The sequence below is a fragment of the Phyllobates terribilis genome, unplaced genomic scaffold, assembly GCF_046119375.1.
Source record: "Phyllobates terribilis strain yellow unplaced genomic scaffold, ASM4611937v1 Scaffold_5__5_contigs__length_657084704, whole genome shotgun sequence".
In the NCBI taxonomy this organism is placed as follows: domain Eukaryota; kingdom Metazoa; phylum Chordata; class Amphibia; order Anura; family Dendrobatidae; genus Phyllobates; species Phyllobates terribilis.
The window spans coordinates 39,081,954-39,098,740 of record NW_027362765.1 but is presented as its reverse complement, the minus strand read 5'-3'; the positions used below and the strand labels follow the sequence as shown (position 1 = coordinate 39,098,740).

The 16,787-nt window shown below is 43.5% G+C and overlaps 2 protein-coding genes across 2 annotated transcripts in view; both read left to right on the top strand.

Moving 5' to 3' along the window:
* LOC141270690 (uncharacterized) overlaps window positions 1–1,441 on the top strand; it is a 174,626-nt gene extending 173,185 nt beyond the window's left edge. Inside the window, exon 18 of the mRNA XM_073680789.1 lies at window positions 752–1,441. Within this exon, the coding sequence (XP_073536890.1) occupies window positions 752–1,325 (574 nt within the window). The 3' untranslated portion in view covers window positions 1,326–1,441. The remainder of the gene's footprint in view (window positions 1–751) is intronic.
* The window catches only part of LOC141270661 (gastrula zinc finger protein XlCGF66.1-like), a 268,510-nt gene that overhangs the window by 133,759 nt on the left and 117,964 nt on the right, over window positions 1–16,787 (top strand). The gene's annotated exons all lie outside the window — the stretch shown is intronic.

Here is a 16,787-nt window from a genome sequence, read left to right as displayed (position 1 = left end):
ATCTGCCATTGGGAAAAAGGACCCTGCAAACATTCAAAAGCTTGAACAAACTGCAAAGGAAGAGTAGGAGAAAATTTCAACTGAGAAGTGCAAGCAGCTTATAGATGGCTACAAGAAACGTTTGGAGGCTGTCAGCAATTCCAAAGGGTGTGCTACCAAGTATAAATGAGGGGTGTCTTTATTGCTGATCATGCTGTTTATTCTGTTTCTTCTTTGAAATTGCAACATGGAAGCTGAAAAACAATGTTTTATTGTTGTATTACTTTGGACCACTAATTAAAACATCCTGAGGATATAACTTTGGTACAGTCTATGAAGAAATGAAAGGGTTGCCAATAATGGTGAGCTGCACTGTAACTTGCAATGTCTGTGTATATTTTATAAATGTTATACAAATATATTTTTGAAGGATATTTTATTCAAAATAATCTTTATTCTTGGCAGGTGACTGTACCAGGAGATCACAGGGACAAGTGACATCTGCAATTTTTAAATCAGATGACCTTGAGATCACACAAGATATAACTGAAGTGAATGCCATTACTCCTCCAGATATTATATCATCACTTCACAGCAAAGATCTATCATCTGATCCTTTTAGACTAGTCCTATCTTCTGATTCATCACAGACTATTAAGAAGAATAAAAATCACAAAAGAGGCATTCAAAAGAAGCCATTTTCAAGTGCAAAATATATAAAATGTTTTTCCCTCAAAAAGCCTTTTGTTACTCACAAACAAAATCACACAAATGAGAAAAGATTTTCCTGTGCAGAGTGTGGGAAGTATTTTAACCAAAAATTACATCTTGTTTTACATGAAAGTATTCACACAGGGGAGAAGTTATATTCATGTTCAGAATGTGGGAAATGTTACTCAAAAAAATCAGGTTTTGTTATGCATCAGAGAACTCGCACAGGGGAGAAACCATTTTCATGTTCAGAATGTGGGAAATGTTTTAACCAAGAATCAGTTTTAGTTGTCCATCAGAGACTTCACACCGGGGAGAAACCTTTTTCATGTTCAGAATGTGGGAAATGCTTTAACCAAAAATCAGATTTAGTTGTCCATCAGAGACTTCACACTGGGGAGAAGCCATTTTCATGTTCAGAATGTGGGAAATGTTTTAAACAGAAATCACTTTCACTTGTCCATCAAAAACACTCACACAGGGAGAAACCATATATTTTGACAAACTGTACAAGAAAACACATAATATTTCATATTTTTATATTTTCATTATATGGACAAGAGTATTGCAAACCTCTCCACCCCACTCCCCCCCCCAAAAAAAAACAACATTTCGTCCTCCATTTCTTTTTCTAAATCCCAATCTCCGTGATCTGCCATTCATTATAGTTTCTTTAAATTCTCAATCTCCATGTCTGAACAAATGTCTTTAGTTTATGTATATTTCAAGAATAAACATGTTCATGTTGCAAGTTTTATTAGTTTTTTTTTTTTAACAGAAATAATAAAATGCCTCTCTCCCGTTTCCCAATCCAGAATGCGGGGGTAAGATTATCTCTACAGTGGCATCATATACAGAAATATTAGGGCTACAGCAACATCACATATTTTACACAGAAGAATAGCTCTATCTCCATAGTTCTCTATACAATGACAGATAGATGATAGATCAGACACGGTCCTCATATTTAGCCAGTTTTTATTTTTCTCAAACGCCCTTTATATGAACAAGATCAGAGTCTCATTATACCGGGCAGAGAAGCTCCAGGGACAAAGACCCCGTCTCGTTCTTACACGATGGAGGCCAGGCCCGAAATTTCCAGCCACGAATTCCAGATTCTCTCATTTTTGGCTCTAACATTTTTTAGAATAAATAACTTTCTCACACAGTCCTGCAGTAACGACTTTGTCAATCACATTTTGTCGGAGGCAGTAGTGTCACTATCGAGCTGGGACTGGCAAAGGCATAGGAATACTATAATGAGGGAAATCTGAGCTACGACCTGGTGCACAAATCTCCGGGGGCCCATGGCCAGATATCCCTCAATGTTTTGTGCTCCACCATCAGCAACGCACATCTCCAGGCAGGGAGCTTTCCTGAAGCTCTGCTGCTGGAAATATGGAATGGACTACAGAAAAAAGGCACTAAAGACATAGAGAAAACCTAAACAAAATGTGTGCCAGGACTGAAATCATAACATTTAAAACTTGAAAGCTTAATTGAATACAAAATGTTCAAAAAGGACATTCAAAAAAATCCCAATGTACAGACACAAAGACAAATCTGTTTCATCAGAGCATATTCTTTTTGCCCTGATGAATTCTTCCTACAGGATTGAGTTTATAGTAAGGGCAGGGCGTCCACTATCAGCCCGCATATTAACAATTAAAACAACATACTCTGGTGCAACACAACATTTTTCAGACGCACATAGAGAAGTAATGGAGAGTTTTTCCTTTATTGGCATTGAAAAAGTCAACCCACCTTCTAGGGGAGGAGACTGGCAAAAGAAACTCTGAGAGAAGCGAATTGGATTGTAAAACTGGACACTAAAGTGCCGAGGGGAATGAATTATAGAACTCACACTATGTTTATTAATAATTATTTCACATTTTGCATATATGATAATATTTTTTATCATCTGGTTTGATAAGGTAGCGGGCTGCACGGTGGCTTAGTGGTTAGCACTGCAGCCCTGCAGCGCTGGGGTCCTGGGTTCAAATCCCACCAAGGACAACCTCTGCAAGGAGTTTGTATGTTCTCCCCGTGGGTTTCCTCCGGGATCACCAGTTTCCTCCCACACTCAAAAGACATACCGATAGGGAATGTAGATTGTGAGCCCCAATGGGGACAGTGATGATAGTGTCTGTTAAGCACTGTGAAAAATAAATATATAAGTGAGTAAAATAGATAAAAATAAATAAATAAGGTATTGCTGATAATTAGTGTTAAGCAAGTATGTTCAGTTAACCCTTTTGCCGAGTATACTTGGCTGAGTATTTATAGAATGCTCAGGCTTTAAGTTTTCGTCGCTCCGTGAACATGATTTGCGACTGTTTGACAGATTTAATACATGTGAGGAATGCCTGTTTTTCCAGCATTCCTCACATGTATTAAATCTGTCAAACAGTTGCAAATCATGTTCAAGGAGCGACGAAAACTTAAAGCCCGAGCATTCTACAAATACTCGGTGCTCGGTCGAGTATACTCGGCGAAAGGGCTAACCGAACATAGTCGCTCAACACTACTGATAATCTTTTCCTTTTCTTATGGTGTATTTCCTGCTTCATGTGATGGGTGCAACCACCTTTAAACACAGCATTTCAGGATGCCCAAATACACTCTATGATTAAAGGCGGTAAAGCCAGAAAGGCGTCAGAGTGATAGCTGATAGCTTGGTTTTAATCTCTATCATGGTGATCTATTTTTCATATTATATATGAATAAAATGTGAAAATTTTATAAAGAGGCGATAATCCACCTTACTTTTGGATTTTCACCTTTTGTCAGCGGACATGGACTAAAACACTTACTTGAAGAAATACAACGGACGCATGGTGAGGCTATTTCTTCCTTTTTTTTTGTTTATGTTCACAAAGCGGACAATAAACACATAGAACAATCCCAGCAAAATACCCAAGATGGTACAACATTACACACTCACCCTTCCGATCCACCCGCCTGGGAGAGAACAGCTGCGACTTTGGGACTTCCAGGGCCAATTTCCTCAACCAGTGGCCCCCCGCTTCTGGCGGGCCCCCACAGAGAGAAGGTAGCGGCAAGCTTAGGAAGCTAGCAGTCCCTCCTTGGCCTCTCCAAAAGTTTCCATGGGGCCAGATGACTGGCGGGTCACAATCTGGCTTCTCCGAATGTCTCCATGAGTTCCAGGCAGCCGGTGGGTCCCTCCTGGTAACCCCAATTAACATTCATGGGGCCAGGTGACTTCATCGTCCCAGCCTGGTCTCCCCAAATGTATGCATGGGTTCTCTGATGGTTAATGGAGCAGATCCGTATCTTTCCAGTCAGGGCTATATAGCCTTAGGCTAGAATCATGTAGAATCCAAATCTGTGTCTCTGGGTAAAGCCATAGTACCAAGCTGATGTTCTCAGACAGTCTGAGTGTTCTCATGCTTCTCCTCGATTCTCTGTTTTAAGTCTCTTAGCAGCAGGATATAAAAACCCTTTTTACATTTACATATAAAGGTCATCAATCACAGGTAAGGGTTTAGGGAGGACAGCCTCATGTCTCATTGTTTGAGCTAATCTATTTACAAAGTTGGTACAGTAGGGGGCTCTTTAAATCAACATCATTGTTTCCAAACGAAGATAAGTCAACATTCAGTTTTATACAAATAGTATGACATACTTGACCAGCTACAGAAATACACATACAATTATAAGTCAACAGAAACACAAAGATAATAGTGTATTTCTCTTGACTTAACAAATCTAATTGTCTGGCTAATTAAGATTTTAAGCTCTATCGTCACAGTTACCCATCAGAAAACTCACACAGGAGAGAAGCTATTTTCATGTTAAGAATGTGGGAAATGTTGTAATTTAAAATCATCAGTTTTAGTTGTCCATCAGAGAACTCAGAGGGGAGAAACCTTTTTTTATGTTCAGAATGTGGGAAATGATTTTCAGGGAAATCAAGTCTTGTTAAACACCAGAGAACTCACACGGGAGGATATATATTTAAATTTTGAATGTGGAAAATGTTTTAAGCAGAAACCAGTTTTAGTTGTCCATCAAAAACTCAAGAGTTGACAAACCATACAAATATTATATGGACGGTGACACAAGTTTTGGCATTTTAGCTTTTTACCAAAACATATTCAAAATACAGTTATATAATCAATACGAGCTTAAAGTGGAGACCCTCAGCTTTAATTTGAGGATATTCACATCCTAATTGGAGTAAGGGTTTAGGAATTACAGCTCTTTAACCCCTTCAGCCCCACGCCTGTTTTCACCTCCATGACCAAGCCAAATTTTACAATTATTACCAGTGCCATTTTATGAGGTAATAACTCAAAAATGCTACAACGCATCCCACTGATTCAGAGATTGTTTTTTCGTGACATACTGTACTTCATGATAGTGGTAAACTTTCTTTGATATGACTGACGTTTATTTGTGAAAAAACTGGAAATTTGGCGAAAATGTCAAACTTTGAATTTTGCCCTTAAATCCGAGAGTTATGTCACACAAAATAGTTAACAAATAACATTTCCCATATATCTACTTTACATCAGCACAATTTTGGGAAAAAAAAAATTGTTAGGAAGTTATAAGGGTTAAAAGGTGGCCAACAATTTCTAATTTTTCCAACAAAATTTACAAAACCATTTTTTTTAGGGACGACATCCCATTTAAAATGACTTTGAGGGGTCTATATGACAGAAAATACACAAAAGTGACACCATTCTAAATACTGCACCCCTCAAGGTGCTCAAAACCACATTCATGAAGTTTATTAACCCTTCAGGTGTTTCACAGGAATTTTTGGAATGTGGAAGAAAACAATGAACATTTTAACTTTTTCACAAAAATTTTACTATAGCCCCAAATTTTTTTATTTTCGTAAGTGTAACATTATAAAACGGACCCCAAAATTTGTTGTGCAATTTCTCCTGAGCACGCTGATACCCCATATGTGGAGGAAAACTACTGTTTAGGCGCACAGAAGGGCTTGGAAGGAAAAGAGGGCAATTTGACTTTTTGAATGTAAAATTTGCTGGAATAATTAGTGGATGCCATGTCGCGTTTTGAAAGCCCCTGATGTGCTTACACAGTGGAAATCCCCTCAAGTAACACCATTTTGACCCCTTATCTAGATGTGTGGTGAGCACCTTGAACCCCCAGGTGCTTCACAGAAGTTTACAATGTCGATGTTATGAACGATGTAGCGGGCTGCCTGTTCCTTGTGAACAGACCCGCCTTTGTCCTCGGCTAGTCTGAATGAAGACCTCTAGAAATAAGGGAGGGGTCCCTAAAAGTACTAAGGACTGGGACAAAAATGGGACACCTCCTAAACAGAAGTTGTTGCAGAACACAAAAGACAAACTGACAAAAAGTACTAGAGGTCCAAGAGGACCAAGCGAACTGACAGAGATAGGCACCGAAGCACCAGGTTAGCAAAACAGTTAAACAACACTGAAGTCCAGCAGAGCCAGAAGGGCGGAGCTGGAATATAAAGGCAGATGGTCACGTGACCGCAAAACACAAGATAGAAAAAACTAACACAGTACCCCCTCTTTTATGAGGATCCTCCATGCCCAGGCCTATCCAGAAACCTCCTGTGGAAAGCTTTAACAAGCCTAGGAGCAGAGACATCATCCGTCCTTACCCAGGAGTTGTCTTCGGGACCGAAACCCTTCCAGGAGACAAGATACTGTAATCTCCCTCTATGCCATCTAGAATTCAAGATACGTGAAATTTCAAATATGTCGTCTTCCACCACAGGAGGAACTGTGACAGAGGCGTCCCTATCAGATGTCAGCCTTTTTCAACAAGGAAACATGAAACACAGGATTAATCTTCCAGGAAGTAGGGACATCCAACCTAACAGCAGACAGGTTAACAACCTGAAGCACTTTAAATGGACCCACAAACTTAGGACCCAGTTTTTTAGAGGGAATCCTCAACCGCAGGTTCTTCGAGGACAACCAAACCATGTCACCCACAGTAAACAAAACCTCTTTACGTTTCCTGTCAAAATACTTTTTGGACTTCTTGTTAGCCTCTTGAAGGTTACAACGTACAGTACAGACCAAAAGTTTGGACACACCTTCTCGTTTAAAGATTTTTCTGTATTTTCATGACTATGAAAATTGTACATTCACGCTGAAGGCATCAAAACTATGAATTAACACATGTGGAATTATATACTTAACAAAAAAGTGTGAAACAACTGAAAATATGTCTTATATTCTAGGTTCTTCAAAGTAGCCACCTTTTGCTTTGATGACTGCTTTGCACACGCTTGGCATTCTCTTGATGAGCTTCAAGAGGTAGTCACTGGAAATGGTCTTCCAACAATCTTGAAGGAGTTCTCAGAGATGCTTAGCACTTGTTGGCCCTTTTGCCTTCACTCTGCGGTCCAACTCACCCCAAACCATCTCGATTGGGTTCAGGTCTGGTGACTGTGGAGGCCAGGTCATCTGGCGTAGCACCCCATCACTCGCCTCCTTGGCCAAATAGCCCTTACACAGCCTGGAGGTGTGTTTGGGGTCATTGTCCTGTTGAAAAATAAATGATGGTCCAACTAAACGCAAACCGGATGGAATAACATGCCGCTGCAAGATGCTGTGGTAGCCATGCTGGTTCAGTATGCCTTCAATTTTGAATAAATCCCCAACAGTGTCACCAGCAAAGCACCCCCACACCATCACACCTCCTCTTCCATGCTTCACGGTGGGAACCAGGCATGTAGAGTCCATCCGTTCACCTTTTCTGCGTCGCACAAAGACACGGTGGTTGGAACCAAAGATCTCAAATTTGGACTCATAAGACCAAAGCACAGATTTCCACTGGTCTAATGTCCATTCCTTGTGTTCTTTAGCCCAAACTTGTCTCTTCTGCTTGTTGCCTGTCCTTAGCAGTGGTTTCCTAGCAGCTATTTTACCATGAAGGCCTGCTGCACAAAGTCTCCTCTTAACAGTTGTTGTAGAGATGTGTCTGCTGCTAGAACTCTGTGTGGCATTGACCTGGTCTCTAATCTGAGCTGCTGTTAACCTGCGATTTCTGAGGCTGGTGACTCGGATAAACTTATCCTCAGAAGCAGAGGTGACTCTTGGTCTTCCTTTCCTGGGGCAGTCCTCATGTGAGCCAGTTTCTTTGTAGGCTTGATTGTTTTTGCAACTGCACTTGGGGACACTTTCAAAGTTTTCCCAATTTTTCGGACTGACTGACCTTCATTTCTTAAAGTAATGATAGCCACTCGTTTTTCTTTACTTAGCTGCTTTTTTCTTGCCATAATACAAATTGTAACAGTCTATTCAGTAGGACTATCAGCTGTGTATCCACCGGACTTCTGCAAAACACAACTGATGGTCCCAACCCCATTTATAAGGCAAGAAATCCCACTTATTAAACCTCACAGGGCACACCTGTGAAGTGAAGACCATTTCCGGTGACTACCTCTTGAAGCTCATCAAGAGAATGCCAAGAGTGTTCAAAGCAGTCATCACAGCAAACTATTTTGAAGAACCTAGCATAAAAGACATATTTTCAGTTGTTTCACACTTTTTTGTTAAGTATATAATTCCACATGTGTTAATTCATAGTTTTGATGGCTTCAGTGTGAATGTACAATTTTCATAGTCATGAAAATACAGAAAAATCTTTAAATGAGAAGGTGTGTCCAAACTTTTGGTCTGTACTGTACATTAGTCCAAACTCTCTCCAAATCACCGGAAAAATTCTCCTCCTCTGGCACCGCCAACCCCAATTTGGAGAACGAACCAAAATACGGATGTCTCCCAGTACAACGAAAAAAATGAGAACACCCAGCAGAGGAGGATGTATGATTGTTAAGAGCAAATTCTGGGAGAGGCAGAAACTCAGACCACACCTCTTGAATGTCAGCCACAAAACAACGCAAAAACTGTTCAACATCCTGGTTCTTTCTTTCAGTCTGTCCATTAGACTCAGGATGATAACCAGACGAAAATGACAAATGGACTCCTAACCTGTCACAAAAAGCATGCCAAAAGCGAGCCACAAACTGAGGTCCTCTATCAGAAACAATATCCGTGGGAATGCCATGGAGCTTGACAATCTCCTTAACAAACGCCTTAACGAGTGTTTTGGCGCAGGGCAACTTAATGAATGGAACCAAATGACACATCTTACTAAAACGGTCCACGACCACCCAAATGACAGTAAATCCCTCGGACACAGGAAGATCAGTAATAAAATCCATAGTGAGATGCGTCCAAGGCGCACTAGGAACCTCCACAGGGCAAAGCAACCCCGCAGCAGGAGTATGTGAAGCCTTTGACCTAGCACACACAATACACTGACGCACCCACTTGATGACTTCCTTCTGCCATCCAGGCCACCAAAAACTGCGACTGATAAGTCTCTTAGTCTCTGAAATTCCTGGATGACCTGCCAACCAAGACTCATGGCACTCCACAAACAAATCTCTCCTAAAGGCTCTAGGCACGAACAACCTCCCATGGGGAGTGTTAGATGGAGCATCATCTTGAGCATTCAGAATCCCATTCTCCAAAACGGAGTCCAATGCCACCACCATAACTCCTTTCTGTAAAATGCTCTCCTCCTCCTCGGCACTGACCGTAGGAGAGAAGCTGCGAGATAAAGCATCGGCTTTAACATTATTAGTACCAGGGATATAGGTAACAGAAAAATGAAACCGAGAAAAAAAAAGTGCCCACCTAGCTTGACGGGCATTCAAGCGCTTGGCTGCATCTAGATAGATCAAATTCTTATGATCTGTGAAAACCTGAATAGGAAATCTATCGCCTTCCAAAAAATGACGCCAATGTTCAAACGCAAGTTTAATAGCCAGCAACTCCCGATTTCCAACATCATAATTCAGTTCGGTTTCCGAAATTTTTTTCGAAAAGAAGGCACAAGGATGTACTCCACTCTTGTTCTCCTGAGACAAAACTGCTCCGACCCCCACCGATGAAGCATCGACCTCGACCAAAAAAGGCTTGGTCTCATCAGGCTGCATAAGGATAGGAGCAGAACTGAACCTCTCTTTGAGATACTCAAACGCTTCAATGGCCTCAGTAGTCTACTGGGCAGTATTTGCACCTTTCCTGGTAAGATCGGTTAGAGGTTTAACAATTACAGAAAAATTCTTAATGAATTTCTTGTAATAATTGGCAAAACCCCAAAATCTCTGTAAAGATTTCAAACCAACAGTCCTAGGCCATTCCTGCACAGCCTGAACCTTCACAGGGTCCATCTCAAAGCCCTCGCTGGAGACAGTGTAGCCCAAAAAACTGATTTTCTGCACAGCGATCTCACATTTCTCCAGCTTAGCAAAGAGTGAATTATCACTCAATAACTGCAAAACTTCACGTACACTCTGCCAATGGGACTCTAGATCTGGTGAGTAAATCAAAATGTCATCCAAATACACAACCACATTCTTACCAATCAAAGGTCTCAGGATATCATTAATCAGGTTCTGAAAAAATGCAGGTGCATTGGTAAGACCAAAAGGCATCACCAGATTCTCAAAATGACCTATCGGAGTGTTAAAAGCAGTTTTCCATTCATCACCCTCCTTCACTCGTAACAAATTGTATGCCCCCCGGAGATCAATTTTGGAGAACCACTTGGCCCCCACTAACTGGTTAAACAAGTCAGGAATTAAAGGCAATGGGTAGGAATTACGTAAGGTAATCTTATTAATTTCACGAAAATCCAGACATGGACGTAAACCGCCGTCCTTTTTTTTAACAAAGAAAAATCCAACTGCCACAGGCGACTTAGAAGGTCTAATGTGACCAGCAGCCAAGCTAGTCTCTATATATTCCTCCAAGGCCTTTCTTTCAGGGATAGTTAGATTAAACAAGTGACTCTTGGGAAGAGTAGCTCCCGGAACAAACTCAATGGCGCAATCATAATCCCTATGAGGAGGTAAAACTTGCGACTCCTCCTCCGAAAAAACCCTCCAAAAATCTTGAATAGGTTCCGGTAATTCCCCTTTTTCCACAGCCGCAATGCGACCATTACAACATTTATCATAGCACTTCGGGCTCCAAGACTTAATCACATTAGTAGACCAGTCCAGTAAAGGATTGTGCAGTTTTAACCAAGGCAAACCTAAAACAACTGAAGAGGGCAAATTGTCCAAAACAACCAAGTCCAGAATTTCTTGATGAACTCCATTGATAGTGAGGGGAAATGCAGCAGTCTTGTGAGTAATACATTTCAAAGGAATGTTATCAATTGCAATCACAGAAATAGGTGATGATAAAGGTTTGGCTTTCAATTTAAGGTTTTCCAAAAACCCTTTATCAATCACATTAAGTGTTGAACCACAATCCACAAATACCTGAAATTCAATCAAATCTCCCTGCAGAGTAGTACTCCCAGAAAGAAATACTCCTGCAGAGCGTAAACAAGCTATACGGGCGTAACTGAACTTTTTTTTTTCTTTACTTAAACGACGCTCACAATACTTAATACCACAATAAAGACACAAACCCTCGATAAACCTTCGGTCTCTTTCCTGAGAGCAGAGTGACATCGCCCCAACCTCCATCGGTTCTCCGCCATCAAAGCAGATTTTCTGGGGACTAGGAACTGATGTTACAGGAGTTTTTACTTCATTGAGCCTGCACCACAGTCTCCTGTCAATACGAACAGCTAACTGCATAGCATCCTGCGGAGTCTCAGGTGCAGGGAATGCAATTAGCAAATCCTTAACCCTTTCACTCAGACCAGCAAGAAATAAACATCTCAGCGCCGGATCATTCCACTTAACTTCTGAAGCCCACCTTCTAAAGTGTGTGCAAGAAATTTCAACATCATCTGACCCCTGATTCAAACATCTGAGTTCTGATTCAGCAGATGAGATTCGATCAGGATCGTCATATAATAGCCCCATAGCAGAAAAAAATTCTTCAACAGACCTTAAACACTGATCATTAGGCTGGAGAGAAAAGGCCCACCCCTGTGGTTCATTGCGCAAAAGTGACATAATAAAACCAATGTGCTGTGATTCATTCCCAGAGAACCTTGGTCTCAAACGAAAATATAACAAACAAGCATTTTTAAAGGAAAAAAAATCTTGCCGTTTACCATAAAAAACATCAGGCAGTCCTACCTTGGGTTCGACAAAATGCGCTCCAGGACAGCTACTCACGTGTTGCTGAAGCTCGGCCACCTCCAGAGACAATCCCTGCAGGCGTTGAGCTAGATCCTGGACGGAAACCATACTGATCCCCGGATTTCTTTCCTATTAGTTTTTTTGGGCTGGACTTACTGTTATGAACTGCAACAAGTACTAAGGAACGATAGGGGAAAGCTGTCCCTACAGTAAGACTAAGCTGAATCCCTACAATGTAGCGGGTTGCCTGTTCCTAGTGAACAGACCCGCCTTTGTCCTCGGCTAGTCTGAAGGAAGACCTATAGAAATAAGGGAGGGGCCCCTAAAAGTACTAAGGACTGGGACAAAAATGGGACACCTCCTAAACAGAAGTTGTTGCAGAACACAAAAGACAAACTGACAAAAAGTACTAGAGGTCCAAGAGGACCAAGCGAACTTACAGAGATAGGCACCGAAGCACCAGGCTAGCAAAAGAGTCAAATAACACTGAAGTCCAGCACAGCCAGAAGGGCGGAGCTGGAATATAAAGTCAGATGATCACGTGACCGCAAAACACAAGATAGAAAAAACTAACAGGAGGGTTCTAACAGTCGAGCCGTGAAAATAAAAACAAAATCCGTTTTCCCACAAAAATGTTTTTAGCCCTAAATTTTGCATTTTCACAAGAGTAAAAGGTGAAAATGGACCCCAAAATGTGTTGTACAGTTTCTCCTGAGTATGCAGATACCCCATATGTGGGTGAAAACTACTGTTTGGGTGCACGGCAGGGCTCAGAAAGGAAGGAGTGACAATTTGGAACCCAGACTTTGATGGAATAGTCTTCGGATGTCGTGTCTTGTTTGGAGAGCATTTCCCCTTTGAAATGTTTTATTGAAACTTACCATATTATGGTCGCTTCATCCTGAATGCTCCTGGACCTGTAGATCTGAAATTGTATCTGGTCTATTTCACAGGACCAGATCCAGCAGATTATCTCACCAGGTTGGTTCATCTAACAACTGATAGAGATAATTGTCTTGGACTGCGGATAAGAACTTGCAGCTTTTAGCACAACCAGAAGATTCTATGTCCCATTGAATGTCTGGATAGTTAAAATCCCCCATAATAAGGACCCTATTATTATTTGCTGAATTTTCAATTTGTAGCAGTGTTTCATCCTCTACCTGTTCTGCCATATTAGGAGGCTTGTAGCAAACTCTAATTAGCAGCTTTCTATTATTGCCACCCCCATTTACATTTACCCATACTGACTCTACATTGGCGCAGCTCCCGCCAATGTTGTCATTGAGCACAGGTCTTAAGTTGGATTTCAAGAAAATACTAATGAATCCAGCTCACCATGTGATATATACTTTGCTTCTACGCTTTGACACTTTTTCCAGGCTCCGAACAAGCAATCAATGGGTGAAGAACAAGGATCCAGCTCAACGAACTGTGAACAGTCTTTATTCACTTGGATACAAAGTGGAGGATAATACAAGGCTTCTTCACATGACAGGTGGCATCAAAGTGTTCATGACACCTGTCATGTGAAGAAAATTGTAAAAGTACTCCTAGCAGCATTGATATGCTATTGAAATTTTTTTTTTACTGTATGCTAATTTTTTTTTACAATTTCAATAACAATTTCATATTTCGTATAATACTATATACAGATGAAATGACCTCAGCCTTTGTTTAGCAATTGTAAACATTTTCTATTGGCATAAATGCCTCCAATATGAGAGCCAGACTCCAAGACATGTAGCAGACACAGTAGCAGCCAGTTCCAAATGCACTGACTTAGGCAACGTTTATGTGAATAAAAGAAGATTTTACCTCATGCAGTGTGCCACCCCGTGCATTTCTACGTGACTGTGACAAAGGTGCATATGTTTACACATAGATAGAAAAGTGGAAGAGGCTGTCGCAGGTTTACCGCGACAGAGAGGAGCCAGAAGACCGCAACGTCTGAGTTCACATACTCCTGCATTGAATAGAAACACTTGTCCCTCTTATTAAATTGTGCTGGTTTCTTTCAGCAGCGCACAAGTTAAACTGCTCAGCTTTAACTGTCTGTAGCTTCCTTCTTGGAAGTTCTCAGCTGTGTCCATAAAATTCCTGAATTGTTGTTTATTGCTTATTCTGCCTCCCAAAAATCAGAATAGTAAGCGATCAAAAAATGTCACGTGCCGAAAAATGGTACCAATAAAAACGTAAACTTGTCCTGCAAAAAATATGCCCCTACGTGACTTTGCCAGCCGAAATATGGAAAAATTATAGCTTTTAAAAAATGGCGATTCAAAAACTATTCTTTGAAAAAAAAGGCTCTTTTAGTGTGTGACAGCTGTCAATCATAAAAACCCGATATGAATCTGGTATTGCTGTAATTGCACCGACCCGAAGAATAAAGTCTAATCACTTATACCACACGAGGAACGGCGTAAAAAATAAATAAAACCAATTCTTCACCTGCTGTTGATTTGTTCATTCTGCATCCCAAAGATCGCAGTAAGGCTCGGCTCACATTTATCCGGCACTGAGCGCTTACACCGTGGCTTCTGTGTGAATCTCTGAAATACTTGATTCAGATGGAACCCCTGGTGGAAGATTTCCTGTAATGAGGCAGACGGACGCTGTCTGGCCTGTGATTCCACGGTGTCTGTCTTTTTATTAAGCGTGCATAAAAGTGCCGTCTGCCACAGTTTTGTGAACCGCTGAAAAAAAGGACACCGCTAAACAGAGGCCAAATGGAGTCCAGAGTAACTCTGCTGCCTCACTATAGTGAATGGATCCCTCAGGATAGGGTTAGGGTTGTGTTAGGTTTAGCGTTGTGTTAGGCTTGGGTTAGGGTTAGGATTTCTTCATGAGTTAAAAAAAAAAAAAGAGCTCCCTACTTGAGTTTGCAAGTGTACGGAGCAGAGCCATGTGTGCATGGGGTGTACGGAGTGGAGTAACGAGCAAGTGCTCGTTACCTGAGTTTGCATCGGGTGCTCGGGTATGCACCAAGTATCGCGGACGCTCGAGTCCCCACCCCGCATGTTTCGCGGCTGTTATACAGCCAAAAAAACCAAGTGGGGATTGCTTGCCATACACGAGCAATAATAATAAGAAGAATCTTTTTATTTATATAGCGCTAACATATTCCGCAGCGCTTTACAATTCAGACAATTTACAGATATTAATCGGCACTGTCCCCATTGGGGCTCACAATCTACAGTCCCTATCAGTATGTCTTTGGAGTGTGGGAGCAATCCTCGCGTGTTTTTTTTGGGTGTTTCATAACTGTGAAACATGCGGGATGGGGACTCAAGCATGTCACTTGAGCACCCGCGATACTTGGAGCATAGCCAAGCACCTGATGCAAACTCAAGTAGCGAGCACTTGCTTGTTACTCCGCTCCGTACACACACGGCTCCGCACCATACACACACGGCTCCGCAGCGTACACCTCGTACACGCTCGGCTCCGCACTGTAAACTTTGTACACGCGCGGCTCCGCTCTGTACACCTCGTACATGTGCGGCTCTGCGCCGTACACCTCGTACACGCGCGGCTCTGCTCCGTACACCTCGTACATGCGCGGCTCCGCTCCGTATACCTCGCATACACGGTTCTGCTCCGTACACACGCGGCTCCGCTCCGTACACCTCATACACACAAGGCTTCGCTCCGCACGCCTCGTACACGCGCGGCTCCGCTCCGTACACCTCGTACATGCGCAGCTCCGCTCCGCACGCCTCGTACACACGCGGCTCCGCTCCGTACGCCTCGTACATACGCGGCTCTGCTCCGTACACCTCGTACATGCGCGGCTCCGCTCCGTATACCTCGCATACACGGCTCCGCTCCATATACCTCGTACAAACGCGGCAACGCTCCGTACACCTCGTACACACGCGGCTCTGCTCCGTACACTTCGTACACACGCGGCTCCGCTCCGTACACCTCGTACACATGCGGCTCCGCTCCGTACACCTCGTACACACGCGGCTCCGCTCCGTACACCTCGTACGCACACGGCTCCGCTCCGTACGCCTCATACGTATGCGGCTCCGCACGCCTCGTACACCTCGTACATGCGCGGCTCCGCACGCCTTGTACACACACGGCTCTGCTCCGTACGCCTCGTACACACGCGGCTCCGCTCCGTACACATCGTACACGTGCGGCTCCGCCCCGTATACCTCGTACACACGCGGCTCTGCTCCGTACACCTCGTACACACGCAGCTCCGCTCCGTACACGCGCGGCTCCGCTCCGTACACCTCGTACACGCGCGACTCCGCTACGTACACCTCGTACACGCGCGGCTCCGCTACGTACACGTGCGGCTCCGCTACGTACACCTCGTACACGCGCGGCTCCGCTACCTACACCTCGTACACGCGCGGCTCCGCTCCGTACACCTCGTACACACGCGCGGCTTCGCTCCGTACACCTCGTACACACACGCGGCTCCGCTCCGTACACCTCGTACACGCGCGGCTCCGCTCCGTACACCTCGTACACACGCGGCTCTGCTCCGTACACCTCGTACACACACGCGGCTCCGCTCCGTACACACGCGGCTCTGCTCCGTACACCTCGTACACACACGCGGCTCCGCTCCGTACACACGCGGCTCTGCTCCGTACACCTCGTAAACACACGCGGCTTCGCTCCGTACACCTCGTACACACACGCGGCTCCGCTCCGTACACCTCGTACACACGCGGCTCCGCTCCGTACACCTCGCACACACGCGGCTCCGCTCCGTACACCTCGTACACACGCGGCTCTGCTCCGTACACCTCGTACACACGCGGCTCTGCTCCGTACACCTCGTACACACGCGGCTCTGCTCCGTACACCTCGTACACACGCGGCTCTGCTCCGTACACCTCGTACACACGCGGCTCTGCTCCGTACACCTCGTACACACGCGGCTCTGCTCCGTACACCTCGTACACACGCGGCTCCGCTCCGTACACCTCGCACACACGCGGCTCCGCTCCGTACACCTCGTACACACGCG